Raw genomic sequence first — 16,677 nt, 5'->3', positions numbered from 1 at the left:
CACGTGCAATTGATTGAATGCTCCATAGCTTGCAGAAAAGTTTAATTTCCCCCCGCTTCTAAATCAGTTTTCTCATGTTGCACACTTAAATGAAATCTTATTTACTACAGAATATATCAATTTAATGCGAGTTGTTGATCTTAGTGCATATACAATATTCTAATGTTTCTATCAGTTTCTATCATTAAATGTCAATGTGTGCTTGTATCCCATAGTGTGTGCATGTTTTCTTCTCTGCAGTATTGGTACATTAAAACAATCTAACCTACACAATTTAAATGAGAATAAATGCAACCACATCGTGATGATGAGAAGGTGGCTTAGGCCAGAATGCCGAGACAATTCTGGGTTTGCTTATGGGCAGCTGCCTGTGATTATACCAAGCGTAGCGAGTTGATGATCTTAGCCTGGTCAACAATGACTCTACAAAAACACTCCTATACAGTATTACATTTGGTTTTGTGCTTGATTTAGTTACATTCCAGCTCTTGTGTGACAATCTCATTGCAGAGCATGTGGGAAAGTGCACCCCCTCCTGTGTAAATGATAACTAGGACACTTCAACATATTTTTTCAGATAATTTCTGTTTACATTTTTTTCCTACAGACTCTTGACTGCTTTCAGAGATTTCTGAATCGATTATTCATCTCATGATGTGATGCTGAGATAGTATGATTGAAATTAATTGGGGAAAGTGTTTTAAAAAAATATCACTACTCTCTAGAATAGCCGCCGGTGTGTTTTGAATAGCCACAATTAAAACCTCATCGTTTCCCGTGGCAGACAAACCCTACGTACCTGGCCAAGCTCATCTTCCAGATGCCTCAGAACCGATCGACCAAGTTCATGGACGCGGTGATCTTTTCCCTGTACAATTACGGCTCCAATCTGCGCGAGGAGTACCTTCTCCTGAAGCTCTTCAAGACGGCCCTGGAGGAGGAGATCAAGTCAGTGCTCGTCATATGCTAGCATCGGCCTGAAATGGGTCCAAGTCTGACTGTATGAGATCATGTGTAGTGGTCTTATGGACGCATTCACATGTGTGGAGTCGTGCTTCGTGATGCCCTGTGGGATTGTAGACTCAGATGGAGACCGGGGTTGAATATTCAGGACTGCTTGAATATTCACGTCAACATCCGCACTCTTCGTTCCGTCGCGGGTACTCGCTACTCCCTGTCTCTTAGCCCTCTCTCTCGACTCCCTCGACTTTCGTCCAGGCTACCACGTACACTTCCACCCGTAGCCTCCTTTGTCTCTCCAGCCCAGGATCCTTTCTACCTGCTACCTGGTTCCTCTCTCTCTCTCTCTCTGACTCTCCTTTATCTCTGACCCCTCCCCTTCCATTCAGGTTCCCCTTTTATCCCCTTAGTCCGGGCTCCTCCCTTTTACCTGGCTCTCCCACTAGCAGACGTCTCACTCTTTCTACTACTTACCCTCCTCTCTCGCCCTTCTGGCACTCCCCTTTCTGCTGGGCCCTCTTCCCGCTGTTGCCCCTCGTTGGGTCCCCGCAGTACTACTCCTCTACACAGTTGTATGACCCTGCTGTTCATCCACCGCTAGTCGAGGGACTACCCACACCGTGCGTGTCGCGGAGGAATATATTGTACGAGGTATTATAGAACAATACAACAATTTATTTTACTACTCTGCTACCTACCACGTAGCTCTACAGCCCTATGACAACCCCTCTATGTATTGTAGACGCCCATCCCAGCACTCTTCAGGCTCAGCACCTGCTTAGCTCCCGCGATCTCATGGCATCGGGCGCATTCCCGGTGATTTGGTTGAAGGCGGTCTTGTGTAAACCTTATTAAACAGACTGTTCGGTCTCATTTTAGTGGTTTGCCCATTGTGGAGGTTCACTGTACTGCATCGGAAGCCGCCGTCACAGTGTGCAAGTGAGAGGTAATGCTGTGGCATCTGTTCCTTGGCGTGCAAACTGCGCTTAAGCACACAATGAGCAAAAACCACATTAACTTGAAGTCGTAAAGGTCAACTGAGCAGAATTGCTAATTAATTATGGTGAACCCTCTGCTTTTCCCACAATCTACAAAACCCCCTTTGCATATTCTTGTTTCTTTCGGTAAAGTCACGTAAATAACCCACGACGTTTCCATCGCCTGATGAAGGCCGCTTGTGTTGTGATCGAAACGTCATGGGTTATTTACGTGACTTTGCCGAAAGAACCAAGAATATGAATTCCTGCAGTCACGAAAGTTTTAAGTTCCCTTTGCATAGTCCACATTTGTATGTATGTTGAACTTATTTCGCACTGCTTGAATTGTATATCTCACTTATGTTATAATTTTTATGATTTTTTTCATGATTTTCTTAGGAGTGTTTCGGAGTAAGTATTGTTTATTATTCGCCTGCTGTGCATGTTTGGTGTGTGACGTTGGGAAATGCTGTGTAAAACCACGTGCATAACAGAACATTAACAAGCGTGGTGCTTTTGATTTAAAGCTTTCGTGACTGCAGGGATTCATATTCTTGGTTCTTTCGGTGAAGTCTATGTGACTTTACTGAAAGAACCAGGAATAAGAGTGGTGCTGTTGAATCTGAGCGAATCACATCCTTGCACCGTACACATTGATCAAAACCAAATGCTGGAGAGAGCTCAGCAAAGCCCAGGGCCTAAAAATGAGGCGTCCCGCATCCCCGCAGGTCCAAGGTGGACCAGATGCAGGACATTGTGACGGGAAACCCGACCGTCATCAAGATGGTGGTGAGCTTCAACCGTGGCACGCGAGGGCAGAATGCCCTACGGCAGCTGCTGGGACCTCTGGTGAAGGAGGTCATTGAGGACAAGGCCCTGAACATCAACACGAACCCTGTGGAGGTCTACAAGGCCTGGGTCAACCAGATGGAGAGTCAAACGGGAGAGGCCAGGTACGTGACATGCGTGACGCAACCCAAAAAAGCAACCATCTTGCCTTGGAGAGGTATGCCGGTCTCGTGTTCTCTGAGCGGTCCAGCATGAGTTTGTTCTCTATCAATGAGAGAAAAGACGTAAAAATCTCTAGTCAGGTAGAGCCACTCTGGCGACTTAACTGCATTCCCATATGGAAACTTAAGGCAATCACATTACTTGAGTGTTACAATTACACATTCCTGGTGCCTGTCATTGGAATGTGGAATGTTTACCACTGACCAGCTGTTGCCAGAAGAAATGAGCACTACACAATTATTTTTTGAGCATGGAGAAACTCAGATTTTGTGAATAATTTTGACACTGATTGGCAATACCCATCTTGAAGTGGTATTACAATATAACATGTATACATCAAATTGGTAGATGCAAAAGGCTGGTCAGTTGCAGTTTGTGGACCAATATTTGAGATTTGCTGCCATAATGCAAGTTGTATTTATTGATTGCCTGCTACAATGCCTAATGCGGGGAAGGCAATGCAGACACATTCCAGCATGTTCCTTAAGGCCAAGTTGCCGCCTGCCTTTCAGCTTTAACATGAAACATGTTTTGTGATTGGCCAAGTTCCAAACTCTTCATCGCTTGTAGTTCACTCGTATACTTATATAATGTAGTTGCCAGCATCTCGGAGGACGGCTTACAAAGGCTTGTATTAGATACACATCAGGATGTAAAAATTACTTTCATTACATGCATCACTGGTGTGTTCACATTTTTTTCCAATAATGTTTCCTTATGAAGAGTGATTTCTTTTCAAATAAAACTGAGCACCACTTGCGTAAAACAGCTTTTCTATTAACTTGATGTTTTTTTTGTGCATCAACCTTCGACTCGCTACGCTTGAACCAGGTTTAATCACAGTCTGTGCGTGCTAGATTAAAACCTAGAGTCACAGCCGTATCAGCTCAGCACTGGTCTCTGAGCCGCCCGGCCAGCCACCTCCCCTTGATCCTACATCACAATGAGCTTCATTGATAACCTCCTCATGAGCTCCTTGGATTCAAATACCTGTTGAGTTATTCGTCCCAACATTAGACATCAAGCACGTGCATGCAATCAAACAACATGTGTATAGATTTAGAGTAGGGTTTGCCAACCAAATTAACAAGAAGAGCCTTTTTTGTTTGGTAAAAAAATATATATTTTAAGAGCTGGGATGCATTTGATTACGAGGCGGTGGTCCTCAATAAATAACGTCACGAAGCAGCCCTTTTAAAGAGCTGCATGCGACTCCGAAGCCACATATTGCCTGCCCCTGACCTGGAGGAACATGACGTGCACGGCTGTAATCGCGTCGTGGTGTTGTCGTTTCTCAGCAACCTGCCGTACGACGTGGCTCCCGAGCAAGCGCTGGCGCACGACGATGTCAAGAAGAGGATGGAGATGTCGATCCGCAACCTCCGCATGGCCACCGACAAATTCCTCCTTTCCATTTTCAACTCCCTCGACAACATCCCGTACGTGTGCCTGGTCCACGCTGTGTGCGCGCATGAAGAGTCGGGCAGAAGAGGGGGGCGTGCGACGAAGAAGCGAACCGGTGTTAAATTGTCGAGCGATACGAAATGTTATCGTTGATAGGCTTGCTGTATTGGTAAAGTCTCGATGGTTAAAACACTTAATTTTGTGTGGGTAGATGGGCGCCTGCGATAGCAAGTGGCAATTTTGCCAATTACTACCCCAATGCTTGATTGAGCACGGTGACATTTTGAGGTAATTTTCTGGTATTGTTAATTACCATTTCAATGTTATATTTCCCTGCCTTCGAGTTCCATATCCAAAATGTTTTTGTCGTCTCCTTTACTGATAATATGGGACAAAAACAATTTGTGCGTAACATATAATCCTTCATCTTGTGGGATGCATGTCTTTCCATGTGGTTATTGTGACATTGCCTTTCGTGGTGACGTGCAGAGTCTCATTGAATCTACACACCTTAAATTGTGTTCATTGCCATATTAAAATGCGGGTCATTAATATGAAGCTAATCCTGGATCACAAAGCATCCAGAGGCATTACTTTAATCTCAGAATTTAGTGCATTTACGTGTACATTACTTAATGGTTAGAATCCCCATGTGTTTTATGAGATGAATATTTGCATGAAGATTGTCTTATCCTTCATATCAAAGCTCCAAATCAACAGGATGTCAATTGAGGGATGCATCTTATTATGTTACCCGTACTGTCAATTACATTGACAAAGCAAACGCTTAACTGTAATTCCATTATTAAATAGTTTTGATAGTGTTTATGAACATTTAAAAATTACTTAGCGCCAAAGTATTTCTGTATCAATATGTGATTTCATCTGGTATGCGCCTAATTATGGAGATGAGGTATATTATCCAGCGATGCAGATCTATTAACCAAACCATAGCACGCAGGCCTCACCACACTGCCCGACACCGCAGTCTTATCCCGTGGCGTTGACCAGCATGTGTCTGTGCACGTAGCTATGGCATGCGGTACATTGCCAAGGTGCTGAAGAACTCTCTGCGTGAGAAGTTCCCCGATGCCACAGACGATGAACTCCTCAAGGTAGAAAGGGTCGACGACCCCCCCCCCATCCCCACGGAGTGCTCAGCAATCTCCTCTTCCTCTTCCTTCGCTCCCTGTGAAGCCTCAAGAAGCCTATCGTCTTTCGCTCCTCTTCGCCTGTTTGATCACAAGCGTTGGCCCTTTCTAATCTTCGTAGCCGGCTTCTTCACCTCCTGGAAGTGTTTCCTTTATCAAGTTACAGTAAAGTCACGTAGAAGGGAAACAATAAAATAATAAAAATATAAAACGTAAAAATTCTCACGACGTTTCTACTGCAACACAAGCAGTCGAAAGAACCAAGAATATGAATCCCTGCAGTCATGAAAGCTTTAAATCAAAATTCAAGTTACAGTAGTTTAATACATAATTTGCTGTATGCAAATGTAGCCGATCCTGCTGGCAAGTTACTCTCATGGCCATGAGCAAGACCTGTCCACCAAGTTTCAAAATCCCCATGTCGATGCATGTCCAATATTTTTGCATTTGGAAGAAAACTTGAGAACTGGGAAAAAACTCAAACATACGAGAGGAAAACACAAAAACTCTGCACATATCCTTCCATAAAATCTGCTTTTGCTCTAATGCTTCCTGCAAGTAATTATTTTCTCTGCAAGTCATAGCTTGCCATCTTGGTGTCATCCACAACCCCGGCTGGATCACAGATGTGCATTATATCCCTTGCCAATTGAATTAAAAGCATCCAGAAATGACAACCCAATATCCTGCAATGCAAGTTGATAGTTTTTGAACGACAGCTCAAACTTGTGAGAATTATTCCTCAAACATTAAAGCGTGAATGTAATTAATGATTTAATTAATGTGTCCATGGAAAATCTCATTGAGTCTCATGAATATTTTTCAGGATGGTCTTGCATTGGCATCTTTGACCAATTCCATTACAAATTATTTTGCCTGGAGACTAAACCCGAAGTACTTGGAGAAGACTATTGCATACAAATGGATAGTCAAAGTTCCATGCAGATGGGTTCACAAACCCACCACAACTGTCCTGCCACCTTCTTGCAACCCCACCGCCTTGTGGGTTTGGAATCTTTACAAGTCTCTATGGTACTCTATCTCTTGGTTCCAAAGCACCGGATTGCAGAAGGGCACCACCGTTGCTTGGCTTGGTGATTGAGTGAGGCTATGAACCTCGTTGATTGAAAACATTTCGCCTCGTGTGTTATTCTACGCCATTCAGCCTATTCAGGAGAGCATTACCGAAGACGCACCCTGGCTCTTTTTTTCATCACCGAAGCTTCTCAACTGTGTGTGAATGCTTCATGCTTCAAAGGCCTAAGGGGGGGGCGATGCCCTTCCTACCTGATGCTCTACTGCTCCTTTCTGAATCCTCCTGCTGTACAAATCTCTAGTGCAGTAGTTGAAGTGCTTTCCTTTATAGCAGCTTTGCATCTAAAAATGCTAAACCCTAATAATTTTTCACTGCTGTTCTGAACTGCTATACTGTACTGTAAAGAAAATTGGTTCGATGTAAACTGTGTGCTTAGTTTTTCAAAATTTATTGGAAGATATATAGTATAATGATTATTAACATATTTTTAGCATTTTGTTACATTTATGTATTTCATCTTCATTGTCCATACACGCTGTCTCTTTCAGATATTTGGGATAGATATTTACGTATGAAATGTCAACTTTTTTTACTTGTATAGTTAAAAGCATGCGTACATGAATTCCTTAATTATGAATTTGCAAAGTTGCCCTTTATTGCCATGTGATGACCTTTCAGTTAAGTCTAATCGAGTCCACTGCGATATTTCCACATCATCGGAACATCTTATACACGTCCCGCACACGCTGAATAAATCCCAAGCATTTTTTATTTTTCGGCAATCTGTTGCGCACGTACGCTTGGCTCCCTGACCTCTGTGGTGCGGCGCGTGATCCCGTGCTGCTGCTCGTTGGGGGCTTTCCGCAGATCGTCGGCAACCTGCTGTACTACCGCTACATGAACCCGGCCATCGTCGCCCCTGATGGCTTCGACATCATCGACATGTCGGCGGGCGGGCAGCTGCACAGTGATCAGCGCCGCAACCTGGGCTCCGTGGCCAAGGTGCTGCAGTTCGCTGCCTCCAACAAGATTTTCGAGGGCGACAGCGCGCACCTGGCCTCCATGAATGCCTACTTGTCCGAGGCCAGCAGCAAGTTCAGGTGGGTGGCTTGGGGTGGGTGATGGGGTGGGTGCGGGCAAATTGGCGGCTTTTAATAATAGCTGGACATCTGTGAAAAAGAGCTTCATAGCTCATTGGATTCCTACAGTGTAAATAAATATTCTGATTCTAATATGTTCTGAATACTAACGAGTTAAGAGCTGTGCTCCTACAAGAGGTTGATAGTACAGTATAACAATCCAATATTCTGTAATAATATACAGCATATTAAATTACTTAGGAATTAAAACAACATGAACACGAGTTCTGAACCTAAATGTGTATATATGTGTGTGTAGTGGGGAGCGGTAGTGTAGCGGTTAGCGCGCTGCGCTACGAACCTGACGGCCCGGGTTCGATTCCCGCTGACCGCCATCACCAGTGACGATTATCTGAAACCGGTCGTGGGCCTCCCCTAGGTCGACTCGGCACATGGGAGAAAAAGGCGGCTCGGCGTGGTGTTAACCACCCCCCCTCTCGTGTGCCGTTCCGGCCTTCATAGGTGCTCGCTAACAGCACTTGCCCCTACAGTCTGTTAAGGCTATATGGGGATCTTTGTCTTTGTAGATATTTGTGGGGAGCGGAACTGTAGTGAATAACGCGCGTTGCACGACGAACCCGGTGACCCGAGTTTGATTCCTGCACACGGCCACCAACACCAGTGATGATAGGTCCACCTCAACCTCAAATGAGTACTTCGTGCAGTGTGTAAACATCGCCACTGGGAAGACAAAGGCGGTCGGGCTTTGTGCTGACCATCCACCTTTCTGTGCCGTGCCGGCCTTCATAGGTGTTCTCTAACAGCACTTGCCTTAAAAGTCTGTTAAGGCTATACGGGGGATATAACTATATATACTTATACACATACAGTATATATTTATTGTAAATGCAGCATGAGTGTAGAAGAGGTATACAGGAGTTGGCGCACTCACGAGAAACCCATCTCTTTGCTCCTGCTTCAGGAAGTTTTTCCAGGCGGCGTGCGAGGTTCCCGAGCCCGAGGACAAGTTCAGCATCGACGAGTACTCGGACCTGGTGACCGTGTCCAAGCCCGTGATCTACACCACCGTGGGCGAGCTCATCAACACGCACTCGGTGAGGCCGCCCCCCCCGCCGACCGCCAGCCTCCTGGCCAATCTCGCCTCTCTTACGACGAGGAGTCTTCACGTCAAGTCAATGTTGTTTAGAATTATTCCGTGGCACATTTTGGGTGCGTAGATCCGCCATCCAAGGTGCCGTTTCGCCGGACGCAAAAAAAAATATATATATAGTGGAGCTGGGCGGTCCACTTCATTACTTAAATAATCACCCTAAAATTAGTTGGAGAAAAAAAGAAGTCTTGCCCTCTGTTCCCACGTGTGCTGCCGGACGGGAGGTGATGGCCACGTCTTGATGACACTCCATACAGTCGCGATCAGCACCGTCGTTAAAGCTGCATTCCGTGCGTTTTGTGCAGTTGCCGCACATCAGCAGCCCTTTTGTCATTCCAGTGCCAGATGGGGCTCTGTCCCCAAGCTGTGCAGGTCGGTAATGGGCCGTGTCTCAGATTTCAGAAGCTGAGCAGAGGTGAACCTCGACAGCGAATGGATGGGTAACAACCATGCATAGACACGTGTTCATAGGCTTGCAGGGCTACGAAGTGGTCAGCAGAGGGCAGAGCAGCATATTTTTACGCGTTTGCATTTCCCTCCGCAACTTCACCAATCCTCACTGGCGAGGGTAGTGAACAAAATTAACCTGTGTAGTGTGAGGTGGTCCTCATCTGGCAGTGTATTGATCAGAGGGCTTTACCTACTTTTATGCGAGTTGCACAGAGCCAGCTGAAGCTTTAACGTGCCCCCGTGTTTTGTGTACCCGCGCAGTTACTGCTGGAGCACGAGGACGCGATCGCTCCGGATCACAACGACCCCCTGCATGAGCTGCTGCTGGACCTGGGGGAGGTTCCCAACCTGCAGGCGCTCATCGGTGAGCACGCTGCGAGAAGCCAGCGGGCAGCTGCCCCGTGATCGCACGACCGGCATCGTTTCGGTCCGCGTAGTGGCACGCGCTCAACTGTTACGCTTACAAACAATACACTTGATGAATCGTGCAATGGAAATGAATAAATTATTTTAGGTTAACGAAAAAGGGAGAAGGGACAATAAAACCCAATTTATATAGACGGCATAAATGAGACATTTTTTTTATTGAAAAATAATCTATCCCAATTAAAATATTGACCTTTAACCTTGACAATACTCGAACTTTACCTAATATTGTCACATATTATGCTAACAATAAAAACCCCACAGATTTACGTTCCTTTTTCAATCTCTTGCGTGACAGTCCTCCCACACTGTCAGTCATGGGAGTTGGTTGACCATACTTCACCACGCTGGTCAGTGCGGGTTGGTGCAAGCTGGGCCCGGCGCCGCACAGATATCGCAAACTACCGATCTCATCACCTGGGAATCGAACTCGGTGGCGTGCAGATGTCACCACGGCAGGGTTTTGTCACCTATTGACCCCGGCACAGCGCGAGCTGCTACTGTTTGTGCCACCTCTTGCCATGCAGGCGAGGGTGGGGGAGACGCTTCTGACCCCAACAAGGAGGCGCAGCTGGCCAAGACAGAGATTTCTCTCACTCTGGCCAGCAAGTTTGAGGTGCCAGAAGGAGATGACAGCAACATGAAGAGCCTGCTGCTCAAGTAAGCCTGGGGGCAGCTTCCCTGCACAACTGTCTTCTCCCTACTGTATAAGAATGCACTTGTGACTGGCCTGCGAGTCATTGTATGCATGTGTGAGAAGTGGTTCTTGCACTCGGCAAACCTGGGTTGGATTTTCGGTGTCGTACAAAATCAATGGCAAGCAGATATAAACCTGTCCTTTACCGTCCCCTAGATTGACTCAGCCTTAGTTATATTTTTGGTGTTGCGTGTAAACATTAGCTCTGGGGAGACTGGTAGCAGGGAGAGGTTCTGGCTATAGCACACGTGCTGTGTGTTAGCAATGGGTAGTTATTAACAGCACAGGCCCCGATGCCGTATAAGGCTAAACGAGGGATCTTTGTGTGTGTGGCTGCAGGACCAAAAGGCTCATTGTGGACGTCATCCGTGTGCAGCCTGGAGATACTCTCGCCGAGATCCTGAAGACTCCAGCCACATCTGAGCAGGTGGGAGGATTAGGGATGAAGTAGCACAGGACACAGGGCACGAGAGATGGAACACGAGAGGGAGACCATTGTAGACTTTTGCCTCCGGCGACGCATCAAATATGGGCAGCTTTGGCCAAAAAGTACAGCAGTGACATCGAGTGCTGGAGTTCTGTCTGTCCAAAGAAAATGTAATTTGGTGAAAAGTGGTTGATGAGATTATGTGGTCCACAGACCACACGACCTCAGATTATCATGTAAGTGTGAGTTGCCATTCTATAATGTCTGTTGGGGGTATGGACAACTACATTTTTTATATAAAATAGTGACAATGGCTCACTCAAAACTCACTTATTTTTCCCTAGCTCGCCCCATGACCTCTTAATCCTCCCCCTCATAACCACCACCTTTACTGTTCCCTCTTCATATTCTCATTATATGGCTATCATTCATTCAATCCATTCATCGTCATCTACCGTCATTAATTTCGCTTTTTTCACGAATTCACACATCGCAGATTGGTCCCCATTGCTTCCTCTGATTTATTTCATTCACCTCATGCCCATTACATTCATATGAACTGTTCTTAATTCTTTGCAAATCGCCTTAGTTAATGCGTGATATAAATTATGTTCAGATAAGATATCCTGAGCATGAACAGGGGAGGGAAGCAGTCAGAAGTGCAGGCTGCCAGAGCGAGGGTATTCCAGACAGCGTTCGGGGCTGCAGAAAACAGGTGACCTCCCATTGGGATGGGGGTGTCATCATATAAGGCCTTGCATATAAAAGCTCCACTCAGTCCTGATGAGACAAACCAGGCTGACTTGCATGCGAACACACACGTGCGGCGATGAGTGCAGGAGGTGGAGCATGCGATGATGATCCAGAGGCGGACCATCATGGCGGCGAAGACGCCCGAGAAGATGAAGGGCGGCCAGGTGCTGGCCGAGGCCGACCAGCCACTGGATAAGAAGAAGCGCACCATCGTCAAGAACCTGAAGATCCTCGAGTCGGCTTCCCTCGTCTCGTCGGCCGCCAACTACCAGCAGCTCATCAATGACATCGCCAAGGTCTCTCCTGCTTCACGCCACACCGATCCCTCATCGGTGTTTCATTACGGATCTGGGTCGTACAAGTCAGCTGTTGCTTATCTAGGGTAATGGTGGCTAAGGAGGGTTACCCAGAGAAAAACAAAAACACACGTCATGCAAAATGTATGTAAATTAGGGTATGCTAATGAATTGTTTACCGACATGGGGTGGGGGGGGCGGTCAAGACGTGTGGAAGGTATTGTCTGTTCGTATTGCTCCTCCAAGTAATTGTTTGCTTGCCGACATGTTTGACATGTTGATTGAGGCCACTTGAGCTGGCCCTCTGAGTGAGGAGCGGCTAATAATTTAAGTCAGCAGTGCGCCTAAAGATTGTTTTTTTTTTCCACCAGCTCTGTTAATCTGTAACTGGACAATCTGTCCATGGATAATCGAGGGTTAACTGGTAGTATGAATCGTCCTTTTTACCCATAAACGCCTTACATGCGTTTGAAGGGTTTTTTTCTCAGGAGTGTCCTGACAGGTGTGTGTAGTAACAAGAACATCGCATACAAGGCGATAGATAGCACTCTCCTGCCATCTCCTTGACACCTTGTAGTCTTTCATGTTGGTGTCTTGACGGTTCACAGTTTAAGCAGTGCAACCGGAAGAAGCGAGTTGCGGCTTGAAAGACAAATGCGCTGCTCCGTGGCGTAATTTGTTTACCAGAATTATTTTTCTTTTACGTGCAGGACATCCGCAATCAGCGTCGCTACCGGCAGAGGCGTAAGGCGGAGCTGGTGAAGCTGCAGCAGACTCTGAATGCCCTCAACTCCAAGACGACCTTCTATGAGGAGCAAATCGACTACTACAACAAGTACATCAAGACCTGCCTCGACAACCTGGCCCGCAGTGGCAAGTGTGTAATCCCACGACATTGATTGGACCCTGTTGCTTGGACTGTGTTGTCCTCTGCTGGTGGTTTGGTTTATCTCTGCTTGTGAAAACATTGGGAATCGTGAGTGGGAATCGTGAGTGAAACTCAGTGGTTCATTGTGTATGCTCCCTTTTACGAATTTGCATTATAAATCAACGAGCTTATAGAATGACCTTGCTGTAAGTTACCAGCGAGACTGATTCAAGAGAGCTGAATCCATATTGGATCCCAGCGCAGGGAGAGCCGAATGAGCGCCTGTCCTGGCAATGTCCACATTAACCCTTTCCCGTTCCGAGGCGCCTGCAGGTTACAGGGTGGGGTCCCGTAACGCGCAAGTGGTTCGCGTTAAATTTATTTCGAGAGGCGTAGCACTTGCTGTTTTTAAAGACATTGTACTGTACACGCCGCAGAGAACTGTAACGACACGATCGCACTCTGATAGCTGACGCCAAACTGTGCCACACGCCCCTCCCGCATGGCTCTCTACTTCCGATTCCATTCGCAGTCAGTTTTATTCCATTTGGAATCGATTCCATTCCGTATGTGTACGTCATCGGACCAGAAAAGGATTAAAGCAGTTCAGTCCGTACTTAACACTTAAATTGATCCGGTAGATTCAGCCGTTGGTCAAAAGCCCTGGATCGATGCCTAGAAATATAGGGCCCAAATCTCTCCCATTCCTGTTATGAATGTAACTTCACTTGCTCTGAATATATTTGTGATAGGTGCTGCCTTTAAAAATGTACTTCGTAATCTGACCATGTGCTGTGAGCTTGTTGAATGTGTTTGCTAACAATTGCTTTTAATTGACAACGCGAAATAGCGTAGGCGTGTCTGCTTTGTGTATTTAATAGCTATTAACTTAGTACTTGAGTTCGATTCCTGGCCATGGCTAACGGCAGTGATATCTGAGCCGGCCCTTGGCTCCTCCTTCACCAACTCGCTCTTACCAGCGTGATGAAGTATGGTGAAACAACATCCATGACTGACACAGCATTAGGCCTTTATCCTGCAGTGCATTGATAAGGGTTGTACATCTGTTTTTAAAGCAATTTCAAACTGCTCCCCCCCCCCCCCCCATAATTTAACAATGCGTTGTGAAAATTATGTTTTTCCTACTGAACAGCCGTATTTGCGTGTTGTAAGGCTGCGGCTAATAGTCGCGCGCACGTCCGTTTTTTTTAAGGAACTCGCGACGATCGGTGCATCAAGGCAGCGCCAAGGGTAGTTCCGGCAAGAAGGTGAAGCAGACGAACCTGCGCTACACGGCAGCACGGCTGCACGAGAAAGGAGTGCTGCTGGAGATCGAAGGGCTTCAGCCCAGCCAGTACGTGTGTTTCGGTTTCCACTACGCACGGGACAACTTCGCGAGAGTGCTGTGACCGAATGCCGTGCGTTTACCGATGCATTGGCCCAAGTGACTCAGAATTCATCCGGTCTCGTCAGGTCTCGGAAAGCTAAGTTGAGCCTGGGTAGTACTCGGATGGGCAACCACAGTGGACAGCGCAGTGCAGAAGAATCTACCCACCCTCTCTACCTGCTATGATCAGCATGGTGAAGTAGGGTCAAACAACCCCTCGCATATAATGAGGCCTAAAATTCAGCAGTGGATTGACAAAAGGGTGTACGTAAGAATTATTTTCGTGTTCAAGGTTGTTTAAATACACTCAATGTATGGGATTTGTAAGGTTTTGTATGTACGCCATTGAGGACCCACGTGCTAATGCTGGACTGATGTTGCAGGTTCAAGAATGTGCTCTTTGACATCAGCCCCTCGGACGAGGTGGGCGATTTCGATGTGAGAGCAAAGTTCATGGGAGTGGAGATGGAGAAAGTACAGCTGCATTTCCAGGTGACTGTCCCCAGCTCACACAATTTCACTCAACCCCCAGAGGATAACTGAAGTTCATTTCTAAAAGCCCATTTGATAATTTTGTTATTTGGTAACATTTTTTCATGAAGATCCTGTAATATGATAGCTTGTCATATATGTCAATGTATAGATGCTTGAATTGACTTGGCCTAGTCAACTGGTCAATCTATGGAGACTGTTCACCACAATAGGAATGTGGAATTCCCATGACTGGATTGGGGGTCCCCCAAGACTGCTGTGCTATTCCTCATGCATCAGGGCGAGGCAGAATGGTTTACTTTTCAGTTTGCATAGCCACACTGTCCAATTGGCAGTGCAGCATACATCCTAATCACAAGGTTGTGGCGTTAGCATCCCGACCACAAATGAATTAACCTTTGATCCCACGGAGCTGCGCAACCTCAATAAGCGAGTCGCATCACTGGAAGGTGAGTGTGGTCCCTCTGTCTAAAGACTTTGTAATTTCCACCACAGACTTAGAACTGCCAATGGAGCCGAGTGCTTTCCCAGTGTACGGTGTGGCACTGCCAGACACGCACGGTCCCTTAATGTATAGATCTGCCAATAACATCATTGTCCATCTTCCTTCCGCCAGGACCTGTTGCAGTTGCAGTACGAGGGGGTGGCCGTCATGAAGATCTTCGACAAGGCAAAGGTCAACGTCAACCTGCTCATCTTCCTGCTCAACAAGAAATTCTATGGAAAGTGAGGGGGTTGCCCCCCCTGTGGCAGGGTATGGGGGGGGAAAAAAACGCCTTGGGCGAGTGGGTCCCTCTACCCCCTCCCCCACCGCCCTCTTCCCCAATATGACCCCAAGGCGTGCCTCCTTGTTTTTAAAAGCACACACTTTTTCCGTATGCTTCTGCCCCAACCCTTCCTCTAGCTCTCCTCCCACCCGGGTGAATGTACGTAGCGTTTGTGTATCCACGGTGTGGAAGGGAGCCGTGGTCGAAAATAAGATTACATTCCACGCGTCACGATGTAATGAAATTAAGTGTGGGGGGGGGGTGGAAAGCGCGCCGATTTTTTTTTAAGTTTTCTAAATGCGGAGGCGCTACTGTTATTGTATTGAGCCCTCTCACTCACGGAATTACACACGTGCTCACAAACTTGGGGAAAGGAATGACAATTGGTGAACAGTTCTGTTTTTAACCTTTGCACAATGTACACGACAGCTAATTAAGCTGGCAGTAAGAATAATAAATTTGTATAACCCGTTTATATACATATTTTGTTTTCCTTAAGTAAAAGTTAGAATGTTTGAACACTCTTTTGAACAGTACATAGATTACATCCTGCACTTACCATTCGACAATCACGTCTTGAAACACTTAGTTGTCATTTATAGGGTAATATTTATACATTACAAATTAACACTATTCTCTTTACAGAGCATTTTGATTCACTGACAAACGTACAGTATATGGGTGTGCTTTCGATGGTGTAAAGCACAGTCCTCTTGCTAAAGTGCCTTACATTGTCTTGTGATTATTCTAAAACTGTCATTGTCTGAATTAATCTTCTTACATTCCACTCTTCACCTATTCCTATTTTGCTTAATCGTCTGCATAGCATCATGTATAAACAGAGATGCTCCATGTAAGTGACTTCTCTTAGTTCATCCATTCCCTGATGTCTTTCAGAAGTGAAGCTCTGCTGTTTGCTGTTTATGCAAAATAAAGTAGCTGGTACGCTGTGGTGGCTTGCCTGAGTTCTGAGTGCGCAACTTCTATTTGGCAGAGTTGTGCGTTTTAACATTTTTTTTTTGCAAAACAAAGAGTTCTTCTTGATATGGAGTGAATACTTACTCGAAGGAAGTTCTTTATTGTGTGGTTAACACGAGTTTTGACATCTGTGTAATCCGTGATGATAGCAATCTCCCAGGCCGTCTGCCGACATGCATAACAATCTGAGCCCGGAACTTGCAAACTTGGTAAATAAAAACACTAACAATTAAATTCCTTATCTTGTAGTTGATAAAATTACTACCAATTGGTGGGAAATCAAAGTTTGTTCTATATAAATGGCTTCTACCACACAAATGTGGAATTTCTACATGCAGAATTGGTTT

General features: G+C 46.0%; 1 protein-coding gene across 2 annotated transcripts in view; it reads left to right on the top strand.

Moving 5' to 3' along the window:
• IQGAP1 (IQ motif containing GTPase activating protein 1) overlaps positions 1 to 16,302 on the top strand; it is an 81,413-nt gene extending 65,111 nt beyond the window's left edge. For both annotated transcript variants that reach the window (XM_032953186.2, XM_076066806.1), the window contains 14 exons: positions 785 to 948; positions 2,666 to 2,890; positions 4,247 to 4,387; positions 5,383 to 5,467; positions 7,407 to 7,639; positions 8,601 to 8,733; positions 9,501 to 9,603; positions 10,193 to 10,325; positions 10,702 to 10,789; positions 11,629 to 11,838; positions 12,549 to 12,715; positions 13,920 to 14,060; positions 14,477 to 14,585; positions 15,202 to 16,302. In XM_032953186.2, the coding sequence (XP_032809077.2) occupies positions 785 to 948; positions 2,666 to 2,890; positions 4,247 to 4,387; positions 5,383 to 5,467; positions 7,407 to 7,639; positions 8,601 to 8,733; positions 9,501 to 9,603; positions 10,193 to 10,325; positions 10,702 to 10,789; positions 11,629 to 11,838; positions 12,549 to 12,715; positions 13,920 to 14,060; positions 14,477 to 14,585; positions 15,202 to 15,315 (2,046 nt within the window). In that variant the 3' untranslated portion in view covers positions 15,316 to 16,302. The remainder of the gene's footprint in view (positions 1 to 784; positions 949 to 2,665; positions 2,891 to 4,246; positions 4,388 to 5,382; positions 5,468 to 7,406; positions 7,640 to 8,600; positions 8,734 to 9,500; positions 9,604 to 10,192; positions 10,326 to 10,701; positions 10,790 to 11,628; positions 11,839 to 12,548; positions 12,716 to 13,919; positions 14,061 to 14,476; positions 14,586 to 15,201) is intronic.
• The last annotated feature ends 375 nt before the right edge of the window (positions 16,303 to 16,677 follow it).

This window comes from Petromyzon marinus, chromosome 13, assembly GCF_048934315.1.
Source record: "Petromyzon marinus isolate PM22_M1 ecotype Great Lakes invasive population chromosome 13, UKy_Petmar_22M1.pri1.0, whole genome shotgun sequence".
Classification (NCBI taxonomy): Eukaryota; Metazoa; Chordata; class Hyperoartia; order Petromyzontiformes; family Petromyzontidae; genus Petromyzon; species Petromyzon marinus.
Note: the sequence above shows the minus strand (reverse complement) of the source record. Positions and strands in the feature narration are given on the sequence as shown.